This window comes from Phascolarctos cinereus, unplaced genomic scaffold, assembly GCF_003287225.1.
Source record: "Phascolarctos cinereus isolate Bilbo 61053 unplaced genomic scaffold, phaCin_HiC Scaffold_3;HRSCAF=262, whole genome shotgun sequence".
Taxonomy (NCBI): domain Eukaryota; kingdom Metazoa; phylum Chordata; class Mammalia; order Diprotodontia; family Phascolarctidae; genus Phascolarctos; species Phascolarctos cinereus.
In genome coordinates this window covers 52876440-52897706 of record NW_027555736.1, presented here as the reverse complement: position 1 = coordinate 52897706, position 21267 = coordinate 52876440, and the positions used below count along the sequence as shown (strand labels likewise).

Here is a 21267-nt window from a genome sequence, read left to right as displayed (position 1 = left end):
CACCTTACCTACGCCCCTATCGTCCACTGTGGGGTTGTCAATCCACCTCTGAGCTTGTTCAATCTTGCCCTCCAGATGGACAGCTGCTTTGGCAGGTCTGCTATTGGCCACGGCCCTGTTGGTTTTGGTCTGCAGGTTCTGCAGGGCTGTGGCGATTTGCTTAGCCAAAGCCCGAGCCTCGGGAGAGTCTCCTTTTCCCCTGAAGATAAAACAGCAGCTGCTCAGTCATAAACTCCAGCTAAATTAAGACAATGAACCACTACTGACCACAGTTAAAAAAAATACACACATTATTGCCCCCCAAAAGAAAGGGAGTTCCCAAGAAGACAGACAAATTAAATTCATTCTTACCATCGTAGGCATCATATAGCCCAGGGTAAGCTGTTTACACGCAACCTCAGACCATTACTTAAAGAACTGCGACAATATAGGAATAAAAGAATATTCATAATACAGTCAGAAGCAGATAACTATTGCTGAGGATTCATTACTAATGACTTAACTTCATTCCAAATAACTTAATTTCTAATCACATTTGAAGAATCTAATCCATTCTGTCTAACGAAAAGTCAGCCTTAGGAAGACACAATTTCTGCAGCAGTTGTCCTCTCTGCATAATGCCTTAAAAACCTTATGATAGCAGAGGGCTGGCCTAGAGGTCCTGTTAAGGTCACTAAGACTTAGGATTCTATACATTTCTTCACTGGAAGGCTAGAAAATCTAAGTTACTTATCTTACTCTCTGAAACCCACCAAGGTGGCCCCTAAGTATTTGATTATGTTCTCAACTCCAGATTTCAGTGGAGAATGAATACACATAACTGATCATAAAAAGATGACCTACTCTCACCAACATTATCTTTAAAATTTTATCTGCAGCAGCAAAAATTTAATGAATGTCCCCTATATGCAAGAAAGTATGCTAGGCACTTAGAGTTGATACAAACAGGTCTTTACCCTCAAAGGAGCTTCTAATCTAGCAGAAGACAAAGAATACAAACATAAAAGGATAGGTAACACTCTAAAGTAGAATCATGAAGTGTCACAAGGATAGTACATACTAAGTGTTTCTTGAATACAGAAGAAGGAGAGAACTCTGGGGGCTGATGAGATCAGTTACTTGGGTTCAGCCTTAAAGAATGAACAAGATGTCTGTAACTGGAGAGAAGGTAAGAAGGGCATTTCAGGCAAGGGGGAAGGGGAGAGCAGAGATACATAACAGAGAATGCACATGATTTGTGTTGGTCTGAAGTAAAAAATTATGTAAATGAATATTGAGAGATAAGGCTGGAAAGGTAGATCAGATCCCAGGGGGTGAAAAGCCCAGAATGTCAGGATAAAAAACACTGTGCTATATGTGACCACATGTACACAGCATTATGTTAGTCAAAGCTGATGATCTAAAAGTGATGGGATTAATATGGATTAACTTTTTTTTTTTTTAAGTCAGGGATAGAGGAGCAACATGGCACAGTAGATAGAATTCTGACCTGGGTTAAGCTGCCTAAAAGGTGCTGCTTTGTATTGGTGGTTCCTCACTGATGTGTCCAACTATAGGTAAGGCCAAAACCCTGGAGGCCAACCACACAGATGAGCAGAAGAGCACACCCATCTCCCAGGTATAAACAGATACCCAAGGACTTGGGTACATGGCAGGGTGTTCAGCTGGCCATGATGTTTTGGATGGTTTGGAAGATTCCCCCATCCCACAGTGGACAACAAGGCTGTAGGTAAAGAGTTTAGTAGATTTTGTTTTCACTTTATTGTACTAACTGAAAACAAACCCACTTTGTCCAGCACTAGGGCACCACTTGTCTTTTCAAAGCTGATTCTGCCATGACATTCTTCTATGCTCAGAGGCAGCTCTTTCCAAGCCTCCTTTCTCCCACTTCTTCCCTATGCCCAGGAAGCTTGTTACTGAGAAAACCTCAGCCTTCTGCAAAATCCCATCAGCCTTGGGACTGATGGGCTCTTCACCACCTCTGACCCTCTGACTGAAAAGTGGAGCCATGAATGCCAAAACCTCCACTTAGTGTGGGAGCTCAGCTCTAACATCTCCACATTTCTCACCTGGCTGCTCAACTCTGATTCTCCACCATGCCCTTTCATCAGTACCTTCCCCATCTTACTAGCTTTCTTTTGTGGATTGTCTTTCCCCATCAGATTGCTAAGCTTCTTGACAGCAGGAACTGTCTTTCTCCTGGCACATGGCAAGTGTACTATTTATCGACTACTGACTTCACCTCCACTGCCCCAATACTAGACAACCCTGCACATTCAGAGTACTTCAGGTAAATAAAATAGCTTCTCAATGGGGAAGGAGCAGGGACATCTGATGTAATCTAACAGAAAAGGGTACGAGAAATTAATTTAATGCTAAAGAAAAGTGAGGAAGAAAAAAGAGCAGGACCTCTTTTCTAGACAATCATAAAGAGATTCATGGGAGATGTGGTCCTTTAAGGCAGGAAACTGAGATGCTGAAGCTATTACAAGAGACGTCACCAGAGAAACAACATCTGAGATTTCTTACGAAAGACACAGCGTGGTGAGGAAGGAGAGGCTGTCCCTTCTCACATCTGGCCAATGGAAGCATCCACACAACTTCCATTCTTCGCATGATGCTGAGAAAAGAGATAATCTACTGCAAAGATGCAAGATCTGGAGTCAATAAGACCTTGGCTTGAATTCTGCCTCTGACACTAATACCTTTACACCCTACGTATAAAATGAGACAACTAATATAAAGGTTTTTTGCAACGTTTAAATGTTTAAAATGTTTAAAACACTTCTGAGTCTATCTATCAAGACACACGGGAATTATACAAATGCAACTACAAAATGCTCTTTACAGACATGCAGATCTAAATAGCTGGCAAAATACTGTTGCCCACAGGGAAGCCATGCCAACAGAACCAGTGTTTATATGTCTCTTTAAGGTTTGCAAAGCCTTTAGCTATGCTATCTCATGTGATCCTCACAACAGCCCCTGGGAGGGGCTATTATCACTCCTTTTTATAGATGAGGAAACAGAGGCCAAGGCAGGTTAAGTCACTTGCAAGGCTCACACAACCACTACAGCAGAATTTGAACTCAAGGACTCCTGCCTCAAAGTCCAGTGCTCTTTCCCCTAGGCCACCGAGCTGCCTATCTTTGCCTCCCTTTGCCCCTCTGCCAAGTGAAGAGAACCATGTCCTGCCTCCTTAATGGAATTATTATGCCACCTAGCTGCATAAAAATAGCAACGCTACCTAAATTTATTATCAAGCTACAAAAAGATTGTTTTTTGGAGCTAGAAAAGTCAATAATAAAATTCATCTAGAAAAAATAAAAGGTCAAGACTCTCAAGGGAAATAACACACAAACACATAAGTGAACCACAGTAGCACAGGGTTCAATAAACCCCAAAACACCAAACTATGGAGCAAGAACTCACTATTTAACAGAAACTGCCAGGAAAGCCAGTGAGCAATCTAGCAGAAATCAGGTACAGACCGATAGCTCACATCATGCCCCAAGGTCCAAATGGCTACGCGACATAGACGTAAAGAGTGACGTCATAAACAGCTTGAAGGAACAAGCAAACTACCTTATGGATCAATGGGTAGGGAAAGAGCTGAAGACCAAACAAGGCAGAGAGGAAGGAGATCACAGAAGAAAACACAGACAATTTTGATTCTGTAAAATTTAAAAGTTTTTATACAAACAAAACAAGACTAGAGGAAAAACAGTTAACAAGGGGAAAGATATCTCTGCAGAAAGTTTCTCTGAGAAATGTCTAGTATGCTAAATATATAAGGAACCAACTCAACTGTATTAGGACAAGAGCCATTCCCCAATACATAAATGGTCAAAGGATATGAACAGGCAGTTCTCAAAGGAAGAAATCCAAGCTTTCAACAAATATATGAAAACAATACTCAAAATCATTTTAGGAATAATTAGAAAGATGTGAGTTAAAGCAACTCTGAGGGTCTACCACACACCAATCAGATTGTCAATGATGATTTTTTAAAAAGGAAAATTAAAATTGTTGAAAGGGCTACAGGAGAACAGGCACACTAATGCACCACTGGTGGAATTGTAAATTCATTCAGCCATTCTAAAAGTAATTTCGACTAGGCCCCAAAATACTAAACTGTTCATACCCTTTGTTTGACCCAGTTATATCACTACTAGGCCTACACCAAAGAACTCAAAGAAAGAAGGAACATATCCATTTGTATAAAAATATTTTGTCAGCTTTTTTAGTGGCACCAAACAACTGGAAATAAAGGGAAAGCCCACCTATTAAGCAATGGCTAGAAAAATTATGACCTATGAATGTAATAGAATATTTTTGAGTTGTAAGAAATGTTGAAAAAGATACTTTCAGAGAAACCTGAACTGATGTAGAATGAAGTGAGGAGAACTAGGTGAACAATTCCTACAAAAACAATGTTACAGAGACAAACGACTTTGAAAGACTTGAGAACTCTGTTCAAAGCAAAGACCAACTACCACTCCAGAGGACTATTTATGAAGTATATTACCAGCCTCTTGATAAAACTGGTCACGCGTTTAAGAGGCAGAATAGCATATCCTACTGGACATAGTCAATGCGGGAAACCATTGGCTTAACTATACATATTTCTTATAAGGGCCTTTTCTTTTCATTTTATTACCTCAACTGGGAGGGAGGTAAAGAAGAAAGGATAAGGATAGGATAACAAAAAGAAAAAAAAACAGAAAACAAACAAGGAAAAGGAGACTGATGAGGTATTTTTTTTTAATGAATAGAAGAAAGGGAAAGGCAGAAAGAAATACAGATAGAACAGCTTTGAAAGCTACAGGTTGAATTTATTAGAATTAAAAAGAATAGCAAACTAAAAACAATAGAGATTTGCAGTTTCATGTAAAAATGCTTTCTGTTCTACTAGGAATATGGAAATACCCATTTTATTTGATGCCTGTTAAGGTCGGTTGAAAAATGACTTTATATAAAAGAGAATTTGTATAGGAATCAGGTGTCCTGGGTTCTAGACATGGGGTTATGGTACCATTCTACAACTAACTTAACTGTGATCCCAGGACAATTACTTAATCTTGCTGTGACTTGGTTTTGCCATTTACAAAATAGTGGTGGTGACAATCATAATAGCGGCTAACATTTGTATATCACTTCAAGGTCTACAAAGTGCTTTATCGTGGGTCACAGATTTAGAGGTGACAAGGATCTTCGAGGTCATCAAGTCCAATCCTTCATTTTACAGAAGAGGAAATTGAGGCTCAGAGAAGGTAAATGAATTCTGCAGGGTCACACAGCCAATAAGTGTCTGAGTGGAACAAAAGCCCAGGTCTTCTTACGTCTAAGTCCATCACCCTACCTCTTAGACTGTACTGCCTCAGGATAACGAAAGCGATTTGATCACCTCACAGAGTTCCTGCAAGGGTCAAATGAAATAAGGCTACTGCTACACTGTTAAAAGTGGTCTTCATGTATCAAACAGTAAATAATAGAAGGGGAGAGTTGTATGTATAATCATTCACAACCACTTTTCCAAGGTGTTATGCTTAATTGTTTATAGGATCTGGGGATGTTTGAACACAATTTTGTTTTGTTAATGGAATAACTGGTTTTGTTTGGGAGGAAATTACTTAGTTTTGAAAAAGCTTGTGCACATATATTAATTAAATGTTAAATTCTCCCTCAAATGAAAAATCATTACTCACTGTCTCCGTAGATCTGACAGCTTAGAAGTCAGAGCAGAGATTTCTCCAAGGGAACGCAAAATGTCATCTCTTTCTTTAGGATCATCACACAATTCTGCAATTTTCCGAGCTTCAGCCAAAGCACCTCGAATCTGTTCTTCTCCTTCAGGGCCCCCATTTGGATCTGCAAGCCAATTCTTCATATAAAGAAATGGCAAGAAACGAACAAACAAAAAAAAAGCCCCAACAAATGAATGGATGATGTTGACAATGAATTACTTAATCAATCTCAAGAAGCATCTACTGTACCTTGTTAACAGTGTCTAGCAAGCTCCTGGACCACTTTCCGTACAATTACAAGCACAGCCATTTTTAAAAGACTGACCTGTTTTTATACAATGTTACAAGAGTATTTTGCCAGTCAATCTCTTCTATTCTTTAAGAAAAAAAAATTGAACCATTTCTCTTCAGAGAAAATAAGAGTATTTTCACATGAGGTAACATGACTTTGGGTTACTGGAGCCTGATTAATTTTGCAGTCCCATAAATTTTACATTTGCTTGCCCCTGCTAAGTGCTTCTTTACAAATCACTTATTCCAAACAAATACAGATGCAGTTCCTGTAATGAAAGATCATATATATATGCTCTATTCAACATCAAAACTATTTTCTTTCTGCACCCATTACAGTGCTTAATATTAACTGTTCAAAATAAAGAGCCTGATTCTAAAGTATCCAAGCATTAGTCTATAGCTGTGTAATTTTCAAAGTTAACCTGCAGAAGCTGAGAATCAGTCATTGGACAAGAACACAGCCCTCCAGCTGTGACTGACAACAAGATAAACCACTCTTGTCCTGAGAGGACAAGAGACAACTCGGGACATTTACTGAACACGTGCATCTCCGCCCCACCTCCGTACCTGGGCAGCATCAATCTTCTTTGCGATACTTTGTTTTGAATTGGTCATGGCCTCCAGTTTGCGTGCTGCATTCTCCACCTTCGCAGTGAGCATATCTAGACCCTGAGACACCTGCTGGGCTTTCTGCATGACCATGGGTGAGGCTCCTTGTCCTCTACTCAACAGAAAGACAGGCTGTTATTGTGACCCTGCAAATATGCAGTCACAAAATGTTCCACCCAACAGAAAAGCACTAGTCATTTTTGTTCACATACTTGCATCCTTTCCCTTCTTCGACAAATCTGGAAAAGCACATAGGCATAAACAAAGCAAGGCATCTACTTTGTCTGCTGCTCTTAAGAATACATCATTAGCTCAGTGGAGAGGCAAAGCTACTTGGAAAACCAGGGCTACAAAGGAATCACCTCAAAGAACCCTGAAACATTAGGGAATAATTTCTCTCGGCGATTACTACATAAGCCACCCTAAACTCCAAAGAAAAACATGTTCCGAATTATAGTGGCCTTTGTTACCATTGCGGCACTCTTGAGAAATGTCTACTTTCAAACATTATTAGCAGTATACATTTTCAGAGCTCCTCAGTTTTTTGATATATAGAGTAGTCAACAGTTTCATTTGAAAATCTCTACTCTCTGCTTCTAAGTGACCTCCTCATACCAAGCAGCCCCAGTCAGTAGACATGTGCTAAAAGAAAGCTGAGCATGTCTGTGGTAAACTGAGGACAACATTCAATAGATTTAAGGTTATTCCACTAAGAGAGCTGCCTTCTAAAGAAGCAATTATCTAACCTATATTTTCTCACAACCCAGTGGTGCTATCATCATAAGAACTCTCATTTACCATTAGATATAACAATGAAAGTGCAAAGGAGCAAGGCAGCTAGATGGTGCTGTGGATAGAGCACCAGCCCTGATGTCAGAAGGACCTGAGTTCAAATCAGGCCTCAGACCAAACACTTGACACTTACTAGTTGTGTGACTGTGGGCAAGTCACTTAACCCTAATTGCCCCCCCCCAACGTTCCAAGGAGCTTCACCTTCATCTGACAGGATTTCTTTTCAACAAGACCAGGATAAAGAACAGCCATGCTTAGCAGGTCAAGGGGAATTTTTCAAGTCAGAAGAACTACCATACTGCTTCAGATCTTTGGTTAATCTAGTCCCATCTTCTCCAACAGGATGGTTTCACCTGATGATTTGTTCTGGTTTTCCAGGATTTCAGGAATGGTCTTTATAATTTAAACTCCAATCTCTCAAATCAATCTTTTTAAGCTTTCATCTTTCCAAATGAAAGAACTCTGATATTTTCAGTTTTTCTTCCTATAACAGTTAGCACACTTGATATTCCTAGTCTCTCTCTTTTTATTGAGAAAGAACAAAATACACACTTAACCACAAAAAGGCGCCTCTGAGAACTCCACATCAAAATCTTCTTTCGGGGAGATAAAAGGTTTGCAGAGACTGGCTATTAGGCAAGAGGAAAGAAAGAGGCACCCACAATTCTGCCAAACCTCCTTAGTACTTCTAAGGACTGAAAAAAGACTTCCTTTTTTTCCTTTCTACAAAGTTCAATTTATATTCGTGACACAAAAGTTTTTTGTTTGTTTGTCTGTTTTTTGGGGGAGGCAATTGGGGTTAAGTGATTTGCCCAGAATCACATAGTTAGTGAGTGTTATGTGTCTGAGGCCATATTTGAACTCAGATCCTCCTAACTCCAGGGCTGGTGCTCTATCCACTGCACCACCTAGCTGCCCCCAAAAGTACTTTTTTTTTTTAAAAAAAGGCTTGCTAAGATTTTAAGGTTACATTTATGTTACATGTCCTTTATTCCTTTTAAGGTAAAGAACAAGTGGTTCTATTGTGTAAATGAAGTAAGCAATGTCTTGTGATGACTATATTTCCCATTACATATAATACCTAAGACAGTCCTTAGGCCCTGTCTGGGGACATCCCATGTTGTCTTTCAGGACATTCCAATAACAAAATTAGTGTTTAAACTTGCCCTATACTAGAGCTTCACCCCCAGGCTACTGCCTGACAGATGAAAGTGTCTTAGAAGAAGAATCTTTCATACTTCAGTCAGTACCTATACATTCCCTTGGATGTGCTCCAAAACAGAACTGATTTACAATGAATTTTGCTCTTGAGAAAATGGGGCTATATATGCAAGAGTGTAGAGTAACAGAAAGGGACAGTCACACAATCAAAAGCAAGCTGACAATATGTGGTCCAGAAAAAAATGGCTGAGAGCTGATGAATCAGAAAATACCAACCAGAGTAAGCAGGACATTGGTTTGGAAAGAAACTACCAGGAAAGTAATTCTAATGTCATTTCTCTTCATGGTCCCTTTCTTTCTTCCTAATGGGGGACTCAAGACTCCCATTCCCTGGCTTTTGCAGTTTTTCCTTTTTACAAGTTCTTCTAAATCTATATCCAGAAACTGAAAAAGTCCCAACAAATGTCAATTCAGTTCCAAGGCACATTCAGAGGTGAAGAAATCAGAGCTGCATATCAACTTCATTACAGAACATTTGCAGGCTAAGAAACTTTTTTTTTTGGCTTTTTGGTGAGGCAATTGGGGTTAAGTGACTTGCCCAGGATCACACAGCTAGCAAGTGTTAAGTATCTGAGGCCAGATTTGAACCTCAGGTCCTCCTGACTCCAAGGTCGGAGCTCTATCTACAGCGCCACCTAGCTGCCCCAAGAAATTTTTCTTTAAGCAGCTCAGCTACAATCATGTAAACTTTAATGGTGTGCAAACTCTATGACAACTGTTTTCTAAACCCTTTTATTTTACCATGGAATGAGTCTACAATGTACAGAGAGCCAGTACACATCAGTGTAAGAGCTAACATGTTATCTGACCTGTGGAAAGTTATCTTTCTCCAGTAATCTTACAGAAATCCACTTTACTTCTAATAATGCTGAAAAGCCTGAAACTAAATAAGCCAAGAGTTCTTGTTGGCCTACTCCAGGAAGCTGCTCATTGAAACCAGAAGCATTCTACCTGGCTCGGTGTTCAGCCACTTGGTCGGTCATCTGCCCTAACATTTTGCAGGTGCCCAGGATCTCCCTGCGTTCTTTCCCAGCACAGAGTTCACCGACTTTGCCAGCTTCATCCAAGATCTGCCTGATTGCTTGCTCCCCAGCATCTCCTATAGGCAATTACAAGATATACAATATTTACACGCTGATGTCATTCACTGAGAGATGAAATGTTTGTTGCATTTTTATACACTAGCACTAGGGGTAGAGGAAATCAATCCAATAGCTAGTAGTCAAATGGTGTCCCTGAAACCACAGAGATTCCTGCAAGGAGTTCTTCAAACCAAAAGCACTTGGAGATATAAAGAAGCCTGTGCTAAGACTACGGATGATAAGACCAGAGGGACAGTTTAAGGCTATTTAGGGACACCAATTTATAAAAATTTTTTAAATTTTTCCTTTATTTCCTTGTTCCTTTATAAATATTGGTTTAAGGAATCCATGAAGCTCAGCTCAACAGCTGATTCAGTCCCTACCTTTATAGAAAATACAACTAGCTCTTTCCAGTCCTCACCCATCAACTACTCTGCTTAAGGACTCTGTTAACATACTCAAGATCTTACTTCACTCTCACCATAAGAAAGAAGGATGAGGTCTTTTAAACCAAAATAATCACCTCCCTGTCCAGGGAACCAGCCAAGTGTGAAAAGTCCTGCTCTACCTTTCTATGGTCTTTTCTATGTCTGAGAGTTAGAATGATTTACTCCCTAAAGGGAATAGGGAAAAAAAGGAAGAATTAGCTGGGAGAACTGGATGGAAAAGCTAACAGGATTTCAACAGCAGAGTTGTGTCTCATTTTTTGGGAATCATCAGGCAATCAAACGCTCTGAATAAATTAATCCCTCAGATAACTGAAGCAACAAAAGCGTTTACTGGAACATTTTCTAAAACACACATTTCCCTGCCTCAGTAAATAGAGTATATTGAACATTTTCTTGATGACTCCATGACATCATTATAAACATCAATTACTTTACTGAACTATATTCTAATACAATGATGCCCATGGAGGTTCTTTGGGTTTGTAGGGTAGTTTACTCTTACATCAGAAAGTGCCACAATACTGGGCTTTCCTAGATGGTATATCTCCTGTTTCCTCGCTCAATGTCTGCCATCCCTTCTTGTCACTATCAGAGTGTTTGCTTCTAACAGTCCCTTCAGCCTCTTATTTGGCTATCCGTCCAGGAAGACTAAAAGTTGCTGGGGAATAAGACAATCAAATCAGTAACCTCAATTGTATACACAATACAGATTCATAATCAATAGACTCAGGCATAAGACTGGTTAGATTCTTTTCTTATGGTGGAAGGTACATGGACTGATTCTCTCTTTGGGTCAGGCACCATAAAGAGAGACTAAGGAAGGGATAAAACTAGATCTCAGCTGAATGGAAGAGATCATATGTCACAGGGCAGAGAATCCTGGGCTTGGAAAAAGGACACCTGAAGTCTGGGCACAGCTTGATTCCTCATCAGCTATATACATTTGAGAAGACAATTCACCTCCGTGGACCACAGCTTTGTCATGGACAAATTAACATGTGATCCACTAGCTCTGGCACTCTATGAGACTAAATTTTAGATGACGAGGATCATTCACATGACAACCAGATTAGGCCTCCAAACTGGACAGACTTAATTGTACTGGCCTAGTTAGAAGCTGTATCTACTATGAAAGAACCAGCATAGGAAGGTTTGGAAAGACTCTGGCTGCCATGTCATGGACCTTTCAGACACAATTGCTCTTGAAAACCCTCTCCTATGGAGTGATGATCTAGAATAACAGCACTCAGATGGTATGTTAAAGTCCACTAAGCGATTTACAATTATTATCTCATTTGATCTTTACAACCCTGGGAAGTAGGTACTATTCTTACTCCCATTTCACAGCTGAGGAAACTGAGACTGAGACGGCTAAGTGACTTGCCCAGGGTCACCGAGCTAGTAAGTGTCTGATGCCAGATTTGAACTCCGATCTCCCTAATGCTAGGCTGGGAGTTCTATTCACTGTGCCACCTATTTGCCTGGGTGCTACACAGCAGCTAACCTCTGCATGAATGGAAGGAGTTCTCCTCTATTTGTGAGGGAAATCTTGGGCTGAATGTACAAATATTAGAATGCTTTTCTTAACCGAGGACTGCCAAAGCTACAAAAGTACAACCAAAGTCTTACCTGGCGAGGCAGTGGGATCACGGAGCCAACCTTTAGCCTGGTTCAGTTTAGAATCGATGGAGGCCAAAGCTCTCTTCATGGCTTCAGTGTCCTTGGAAGAGAAATTCCTAGTGATTTTCTTACCAAAACTGTGCTGATATAATACAAAGTAGACAGATGCAGCAGTAACATAACATAGCAAGGAGACTCCTGCATTAGCTCTATTTTTTAAAGATACTGCTCACACAACAACTCTTACTTCAGTCTTCAAAATGCAGCATACCTTGCATGCAAATCTTCTGTTAATTACATTCAGTTTCTTATTGTCCCCTACTGCTAAAATCCCTGGAGCCAAAAGATGTTTCATTTCTATGTCAAAAAGAGAACCAGCTGACACAATTTACATTAACAGTCTTTCCGCCCAACAACATTCATCTTGCCCAGTCGTGGTGGTGGAAGCCCTTCCAATCACAGAGAGATTCAGTATGTTGGGCCACAGACACTTTTCTTTTACATCTTGCCTTTTAAAACACACAAAAACTGATGATAATCCTTCACTGCGCTTTAGAGAAACCACAAGAACTCTGGATGAATGGTTCCTAAAAGTTAAAAAGTATTCATTTCAAAATTTATTTGGAATTCTACAAAAGAAAATGATGAACTAGAGTGGAAAGCTATTGTGGAAGAATGTAAAAGAAAGGGTATTTAAGATCCAGATTTTTTTACATACTTTCTCCCCTTTTCCTCATCCCCTAATCCCATCTACCAGTGGTTCCTTACCCTTAACCCCAAGAATGGGAAAGGATCGAATAGGTTTCAATTTATCATTCACTACTAGAAGTCACACTAAGTAATATGAGCATTACTTATACAGCGACGTGGTGTAGTGGATAGAGTGCCTGGCCTGGAGTCAGTAAGACCTGAGTTCCAATCCAGCATCATTTGCTAACTATGTGACCTTGGTCAAGTAACTTCCATTTACCTCAGTTTCTTTATCATTAAATGGGGACAATAACAGCACCAACCTCTCAGGATTTCCATAAGGATCAAATGAGGTAATAATTGTAAAGCACTGAGCTTAGTGAGTGCTAGACAAAAGTTAACATTACTATTGATACCAATTATTAATAATGACACTGAGCTACTAGGTAAAGTGTATGAGGCAGGATTGGAACTGAGTCTTCCCACCTCCTGGCCCAGTGGCCTGGGTGCTGTACAGCAGCTAAAATCTACATTAATGGAAGAACATCTACACAGACACAAACAGAGATGCCTGCAGTACTGAAGTAAATTCTCCATTTCTGTGGAAAATCCTGGGCTGAATGTACCAATATTAGACTTTTTTTTTTTTACCAATAACAACAACTTCATCTTCCGGGCTACTTTATAAGAATATTGACAAATCACTTTTTAAAGCGATCTTCCATATCTCCAAAAGCGTTGTTCCCCATTTCAAATCTACCTTCTTTTCTGCTGGAGGAGGAGGCCTGGCTAGGTAGCTCCCTCAGAGAAGCCAGTGAGTCCTCGACACTCCAGAAAACATGAAAAATCATTAACGTTCCCTGTCCTTTCACTGTCCCTGTTGTTCCCAGAATCTTACCACATGGGGGCACTGCCCACCAGAGGCCATCACAACACAGACCTGTTAGAGCAAGCCGACAACAGCAGCCCCAGATCAACCGACTCTGCACGTCTCAATTAGGCACCGAGGACCAACACCTCACCAGCCTCTCTTTTCCAAATTAACCATGCAAGTCTGCTATCCCCTTGCAGTGCCTTCCTCCTAGACTAGACAACAAAGGGGGACCACTTACTTCTCCCTGTAATCATCCATAGCAAAATCTCACTCATTAACACTAATTACTGAGCTGGTGATATTAAAAGTGAATCAAACAATTTTAAAGCAGCCATTACTTTAAGAACCTATATTATTCCAACAAACACCACCACACAGAGGTCTGAGGCTGAATAGAGACCTACTTAACAGACTAGCAATTACTAGGAATAAATAGATGCTAGTGAAATGCTTTAAACCTTGTTTTATTGAATAATTTAAATATCACTCTTCTAATCTTATTTATACTATTCACTTACACAGCAAGCCCTCTCCTTCATTCTTAGTAAAAAGGATACTGATAAAAATTGTGTTATAACTTCATGGTCCTAATAAGGACCTATAGTAGTGATATGAGCTGGTGTGAAGGCCCTTTCCAGCTTGGGAAGGTAGCAGGGCAGTGAAAAGAGCACATCTAACTGAAAGGGAGGAGGTCTAGGTCTGGAGTCTGCCATTAATTTACCATGTGATCTGGGGAGAACTCATGCCTTAGTTTTTTCATCATAAAAAAGATCTAAAATTCCTTGGCAGCTAGGTGGTTCAGGAGATAGTACACTGGGCCTGGAATCAGGAAGACCTGAGTTCAAATCTCTCCTCAGACACTCAAAGAGCTGTGTGACCCTGGGCAGTCTCTGTTTGCCTTAATCCTCTGGAGAAGGAAATGGCAAACCACTCCAGTATCTTTGCCAAGAACACTCCCTAGACAGCAGTGGCTTGCTATGGTCCACGGGGTCATGAAAAGTCGCACACAACTGAACAACAAAGGTTGTTTCCAACTCAAAAATTCAATTGTTCCAACTTTATTAAAATCAAGAACAGAACTGTTCCCTTTTAAACAGTTTATCTAGTTTACAAAACATCTTCCTCACAGGAGCCCAGTGAGGTAGATAACGAAATAAAGCAGAAAAAATAACACTCATACTCCAGATGAGGAAAGTGAGGCTCAGAGAACATTAATGACTTGTCTCTAGCTCCCAATCATGGAAGAGCTAGGATCTGAAGCAGAGGCTCTTGCCTACAAGTGCTATGTTCTTCTGTACCACCAAACAGCTTCACAACAGTTTGTTCAGAAACCATTCTCCCTAGAAGACAGGAATCCTGTAAACGTAAAAACATATTTGTTCACATAAAAAAACTTACGTATTCAGTAAAAAACTTATGGCTATCTAAATGTATCTCAGAAGCCTAAAACCACATTTTGAAAACTAAGTACATTATTTAGTGCCCAGTCTCATGTTATATTATACTATATTGAGAGGCTCCAGGCCATCAGGACTTATGAGTCTGCATACTTGTAGGAATGAAGGGCAGGGGATTCTTGGGGCTTACCCTGATTTTGTGTGAGAGTCAACAACAATTATCTACTGGGATGATTTCAGCTTCCAACACATACCTACATAAGAACATTGCCCCGAATTACTCATCTCTACATGACAAATTTCCACCACTTGATAATCAGTGACCTAGACAGATGACAGCTTTCTGTATCCACTGCCTTAAAAAAACAACAACAACAAATGAACCCCAAAGGAACAACTAGAGATCTATTCAGTCCCCTCACAAAACCTCTCGTTTTTCTCCCTAATAAAGCAGGGCAGTGAATGCGTTGGGAGAAGGGAAGAATGTTATACTCATGAAATGAGTAATTTACAACTGAGTGGGAGAGATGGCAGTCAAGATGTTCAAATTAAGCGGCTTGTTTTTCCTCACATAAATATGTGGCAAATTTGGAAAAAGACCACTTTGAAGCTGAGAATTTTCACTTAGTTTAACAAAGCTCCCAAAGGGGCAGATGTCTGGAGATTACATAGTTTTTACCATACTCACTTAAAAAGAACTTTCAAAAGTTAATTTCTGTGAAAAATAAAAGTACCTATAGGTCTTGGAGTTTTAATCTCCCAAGAATCCTATGTTCCATTTATGGTGTGACAGTTGTTACAGTAGCATTGTATATAACATATAGTTATATTTAGATATAAGATAAAAATTCAGATGCAATGGAAGAAAAGCAATGTGAGAAGAGGATAGTTATTAGATGCACTCAAGAAGGTGGATCTGGGTATGAGCTAGGTGGGTTTCTAATTAAATAAAGTAACAAGCTACACCTGCATCCAATTACCTTCCACCTACAGCCTTCAGCTTCCTGTCAGTATCTTCTCAAAGGAAGGCTGAAATAAGTGGGAAATGCAGGGTCCTTTCAGCTGGCTTTTCTTCCCTTTATCAACAATTCCTTATGTGAATATATAAGATGTACTGAAAAAGGAAGTCTGTGGTGATTTGGCATTGTTCCCACTTAACAAAAGGTAGACCACATAAGGATACTCTTTAAAATACCTTTCCCATAACAATGAAACTTACTTTCAGTCACAGCAGCACTTAAATAGAAACAGCAAAAATAATCAAGAAGGACTGAGCTAGGAGACAGCATCAGGACCCCCAAGGTCCCTGACAATTTGATGAAGGGGCAAAAGGAGGACCCCCTACCTCTACCTGCCCATGCCACCTACCAGCACTCATCCTGGCCCTCCGGTCCAGCCCTCCTCAAAAAAAAAATGAGGCTTTAAAAAACGAGATGTGTTGAAAAGAAGGTTCTGGTGCTAGAATGAGCCCTTTTGGTAGTCAACACATAAATAATAAAACCATACAATTAGATGTTTAGAGTTCAGTCAGGTCTTGGAGGGAAGGCCAATTTCTCTAACATTTGAACTGTTTCTCTTCTTTTAATGATAAAATAAAACAAACAAATAAAGTGGATGGTTAACCCAAATTCTTAGTGGCAAATCTCACAGGATAATGTTTCTAACGAAAAATACTAAATGGCTTGGAGAAATCTATACACTTCTCAATCTGGGGAAGTGCAACATAATGTGGGGGGAGAGGCTGGGGGAGTGTAATGTAAAATTCGATCCTCGGATCATTAATTTCTGCAGCAAGGATAAGTATTCTAGTGATGCAGTTTGTAGCTGATATTTCTACTTTTGGTAACGTGTAGTGAAGTCTGGCAGGACCACTTAGCTTCGTCACCACTTTGGGCCAGTATCAATCCTAGTGCATGACAAAGTACTGCAGCAGAAGATTCCACATAACAAGACCAAAAGTTTCAAGGGGGTGAGCCCAGCAGAAGGGCCTGTGGGGTGTGGGCACTGCCGGCCATGGAGTACCTGCCTCTTCTCAAAGACTGGCATCCCTCAGTTGATTCCTTACAAACAGGAGAGAGGTCAGAGCAAAGAACAGATGTTTCAAAGAGCTGGATTTAACTGGTGTTTCAACAATTTTACTAACTATAGTGTTCAACAAGAAGTTATCAGTAAACAAGTCCAGAATTTCTGAGTGACTGATCAGTTTTAATAAGACTGATTATGTAAGCTTGGGAAATCATTTGAAAATTCTTAGCATTATCACTGGAATTCAGATTCAAAGGCACAATGACTAACCTTAGCAAAGTCTCCTTAAAAATGAGTTCATTAGACAAGCTATACTTCTACCCCCAATAATTTTTTCCACTTTCTGGAGGCACCATCAATGTCCAGGAGAAGCCTGCACTAATGGAGAAGCAGGCAACATGTATAGCAAGAGAAGGTTAATTATTTTTGGTCTGGGAGAAAGAATGAGAGCTGCCAAATGTACTAAACATACTTTCATTATTCACCACTTTCCATTTTAAAGGAACTATATCAAGGTAAAAAACACAGCTAAAAACATCTAATTCACTTTTTTATCATTCCACGCTGCATTTCTCTACCACAATTAGCTTGGATAATTTCACTGATTCCTTCCACACCAGCACAAGGCCAGATGGTCAGCATACATAGACAATGCCTCGTTCCTTCCTACTACTACTTGGAAAAAAAGGAAAGCTAGAGACTGAAAGGTCTGCTACCTACAAGAGGCAAAGAAGAGTTCACAATGAGGAACAGAGGGACAGAGCTTGGGAATGCCAAGGGTGGTTAGCCTCCTCCTTCCAGTACAGAGATACAGGATGATCACAGCTCAATCAAAGTTCAGAAACACCCTTTCTTTACTATTACTGCAATTACTGTTAAGTTTTGAAGCCCAGGGCTAATATTAAGAACAGAGCTTTATACGTTCATCTGATATCACCAGTTTTATTCTTCAAAACATAAATTCATTAAGTCTTTTTAACTACTTCAGTGTGGAGAACTCCAAGCATACAATTTTTATCCAGCAGCATCCCAACCCTATCTTAGTAGACAAGTCACAGTGAATTGCCATGGGTTAAGTGACTTGGCCAGGGTCACCCAGAAAGTAAGTCTCAGGGTTAATATTTGAACCCAGGTCTTGCCAATTCCAAGCCCAGCACTCTAAACTCTCAACCATGCTGCTTCTAGTATCCATCAATCACATTTTAAAACTATGAAGACAAACCCTGAGCAAAGCAACATTCCAGACCTTCCAGAAGAGAATGATGGGGGAAGAATTAAGACAAAGAAATAGCATGAATGACTAAGGGGAATTTTTCCAGAAGAGCAGGTCCACAGATAACTCCAATGTTACCCTGCTGTCCCACATAGGCCTACACTCTCCAAATGAATGAGTGGAAGTGGTGAAGTCGTTTTGGCTGGAACAGGAAGCTGAAACCTTTCCCAAATGTGTCTACCAAACCCAAAAAGTCTGATTTACCACAATGATGCTTTTAATTTGTTTCTTAAATGAGTGACTTGAAATGAACACACAGATTAGAACTGCCTAGATTTCTACAGCCCCGAGATCCTCATTAAATGGCATTCTGAAGCGTACTCGAGCACAGTGTCACACACTGGCACACGGAAGGAGGCACCGCACACAGCCAACACAAGACACAAATCCTCACAGACATGCTTATTTCTCTTTTAGCAGAAAAAAAAAGTGCAAAATAGACTAGATGGCAGGAGAAAGCTTACCTTCTAAACGTGAGAAAAGAATAAAACAAACATGAGAACAAAAACAAAAGGCAGAAAGAAGTCATAACAGCGAAGTCAGAGTGGTAAAGTACTTCAAGGCAAAGGTAAGTTAACTCTAAAGGACGTCAATAGTTTCAATACAGAAATTAGATACAATCTAATTAAGAACTGTGCAAACACCTCCCTCGACAAATTGTTAGGTAAAATTAGCTTCGCCTGTTCAGTTTCATGTAGCTGACCACCAGACAAAGGGCAGTCCATTCCAGGCCCCTCCTTATCAGAGGAAAGAGCTGGCACCACTAGGAAAAAGGTTAGAAATTACACCTGGAAACCAGGCTATGATGTTCTCGATTCAGTTCTGCCACTGGTGGGCTACAGGACCCTGGTCAAAAGCATCTGTCGTGCAGTAAGCATTGGGAAGAAGGCTCTGGGAGTGCAAACAAATTGCTAGAGTCCCCAGTCCAGATGCCTGTGTCATAGTCACTACAGGGAGAAACAAGACAACCCTCAGCACAAGGCCAGGGCTGGCAGAGACAGGAGAAAAATCTACCTACAGTCAAAGTAACAGGTGGAAAATAAGAGAAAAAAAAAGGAGACTCCGGAAAACTCCTAACACTAGAGAGTTTATATGAAAACACATTCCCCAGCTGAGTTTTACATCTCTTCTCCTAGGATCAAAGGTCACATGCCAAAATTTTTCCATTATAATCTCAAGATCAAAGGTTAGTGGAGGAAAAAGTTTTCCATGAGACTTCTGAATAGGATACATCCTAATTGAACTTATTATGATGGTTCAACTACACGGTGTACTTTCACCCCAAATCTGGCTTACATGGAGCCCCAGTGAGTCTATAATCAGATTTATTTTCAGTGCACACCTATGTGAAAGGTTCTTTTCCAAGAGATCTCATTTTGGGGAAGCATCCTCTATTCAAGGTTGGCCTTTACTCAGACCAACACGATAGGTTCATAGCAACAGCTACCAGCAAAAAGTGGTGTAAGAACCAGTGTCAAGAGGATTCTTTCATCCATCCTTCCCTAAAGGAAGTACCCATTATAAAAGCATTCTCCCATTCAAGACACCAGAGAGTCCTGGCCTGAAGTCTTGAGGTAAACGGAACATTACTCTGGGCTCTATATTCAATCTTGGTTAACAAGAAGTTGCTGGTCCCAAAAGCAAAGAAGTTACCTAAATAAAGAGCTGACATGTCTTATGCTACACATAAAAATACTTCAAGATTATATATAAGAAATTACAAATTAACCAACCCTCCCCTCCCCCTGAGGACTGGTCAGCCATTTTCTCCCAAGTTCATACTTACCTTGCTAGCCCAAGCATCTTCATCCCAGGAAGTGAGCTGCAACACCCGGATGATCTCATTAATCTCTGCACTCATCTTTTCCACTGTAAAGTTTCGGTTTTTCAAAGCTTCTTCAATACCTTGGTTTTTGGAGTTTTTAGTAGTTACAAAAATCTTCATGGCTGTAAAAACACATTAGAACTAGGAAATTATGGCCAAAATTCAATTCCATTGTCTAAGATTAGCTACACCATGTAGAAAAGACATTAAGCATATGCAATTATCATCTTAAAAAGGGATAAAAGTTGGGTCAATAAAATTTTCCAGCCTGGAAATCTCTCACCACAAGAAAACTAAACACATAAAACGTCACTATAACCACTTATAAATTAAGGAAATAATTCAGTATATACAACCTCAAAACTCACAACCACAAAGTACTCGGGCCTCCTGAGAGCCTGAGAACAAGGACCCTAAGCCAGTGAGCTTCATGTAGAATGATGGCAGAAATAAGATGGCAGAGATTATAAATCTAGGACCACTCCTCCATTCCCTATTCCTTGGCTTCCTCAACCCCTTTAAAAACAATAAAACACAAAAATGTAGAATAATAGGATAGAAAGAATCTCTCCCACAAGAACTTTTTTACTTTAAAACTAAATATATATATATATATATATATATTATATATATATATATATATATATATATATATATATATATTATATATATATAACAATTAGTACATTTCATTATAATATTCAGAATAGAAAGGATCTTTCCTCCAATTCTTGTGCCATGTTTCTACTGTGAACATTTTTGGAATGAGGTGTATCCAGCCTCAGAACACATTCCCCAGTAAGTCAATGTGAGAACAGGAATTTCATAGGTTCAGAGGTAGAAAGACCCTCAGAAGCCATTTGGTCCAGCTCATATCTATCCAAGAAGAGCCTCTCCCAAACTCAACAGCCTTTGCTTGAAGTCCACTAATGTGGGGAGTCCTACAGCCTCCTACAGAAACCCAATCCACTTTCAAAGAGCTCTCATTATTACAAGTTTTTTTCCTTACAAAATACACCTAAACTGGGTTCTTGTGAACTTCTCCCTTCTACTCTCTTGGGCCAACCAGAACAAGTTTATTCTGTCTTCCATAACAGCTCATCAAAAATTTTAAAAATTATTTCCTCCCTAGCCAACCTTTATCACCTCCATTCTAAACATCCTTGTTCCTTCAACTAATCTTTAAAACACGAACTCAAAGTAACCATCCCCACTATTCATTCTCTGCAGTTTACCAGAGATCTTCCTAATGTGACACTGAACACAATACTCTGGGTGTAGTTTGACCAGGGCAAAAGAAATTAATCACACCGTCCACTCAGTTCTGGACATCATGCCACTCAATGTACCCTCAGACTGCAATTACTCT

General features: G+C 39.9%; 1 protein-coding gene across 2 annotated transcripts in view; it reads right to left on the bottom strand.

Annotated features, from left to right (window-relative positions):
- VCL (vinculin) overlaps positions 1 to 21267 on the bottom strand; it is a 116599-nt gene that overhangs the window by 24293 nt on the left and 71039 nt on the right. For both annotated transcript variants that reach the window (XM_021005982.2, XM_021005983.2), the window contains exons 6-11: positions 19860 to 20020; positions 11824 to 11914; positions 9615 to 9762; positions 6609 to 6762; positions 5709 to 5884; positions 9 to 199 (exon numbers count right to left, since the gene is read on the bottom strand). In XM_021005982.2, the coding sequence (XP_020861641.1) occupies positions 9 to 199; positions 5709 to 5884; positions 6609 to 6762; positions 9615 to 9762; positions 11824 to 11914; positions 19860 to 20020 (921 nt within the window). The remainder of the gene's footprint in view (positions 1 to 8; positions 200 to 5708; positions 5885 to 6608; positions 6763 to 9614; positions 9763 to 11823; positions 11915 to 19859; positions 20021 to 21267) is intronic.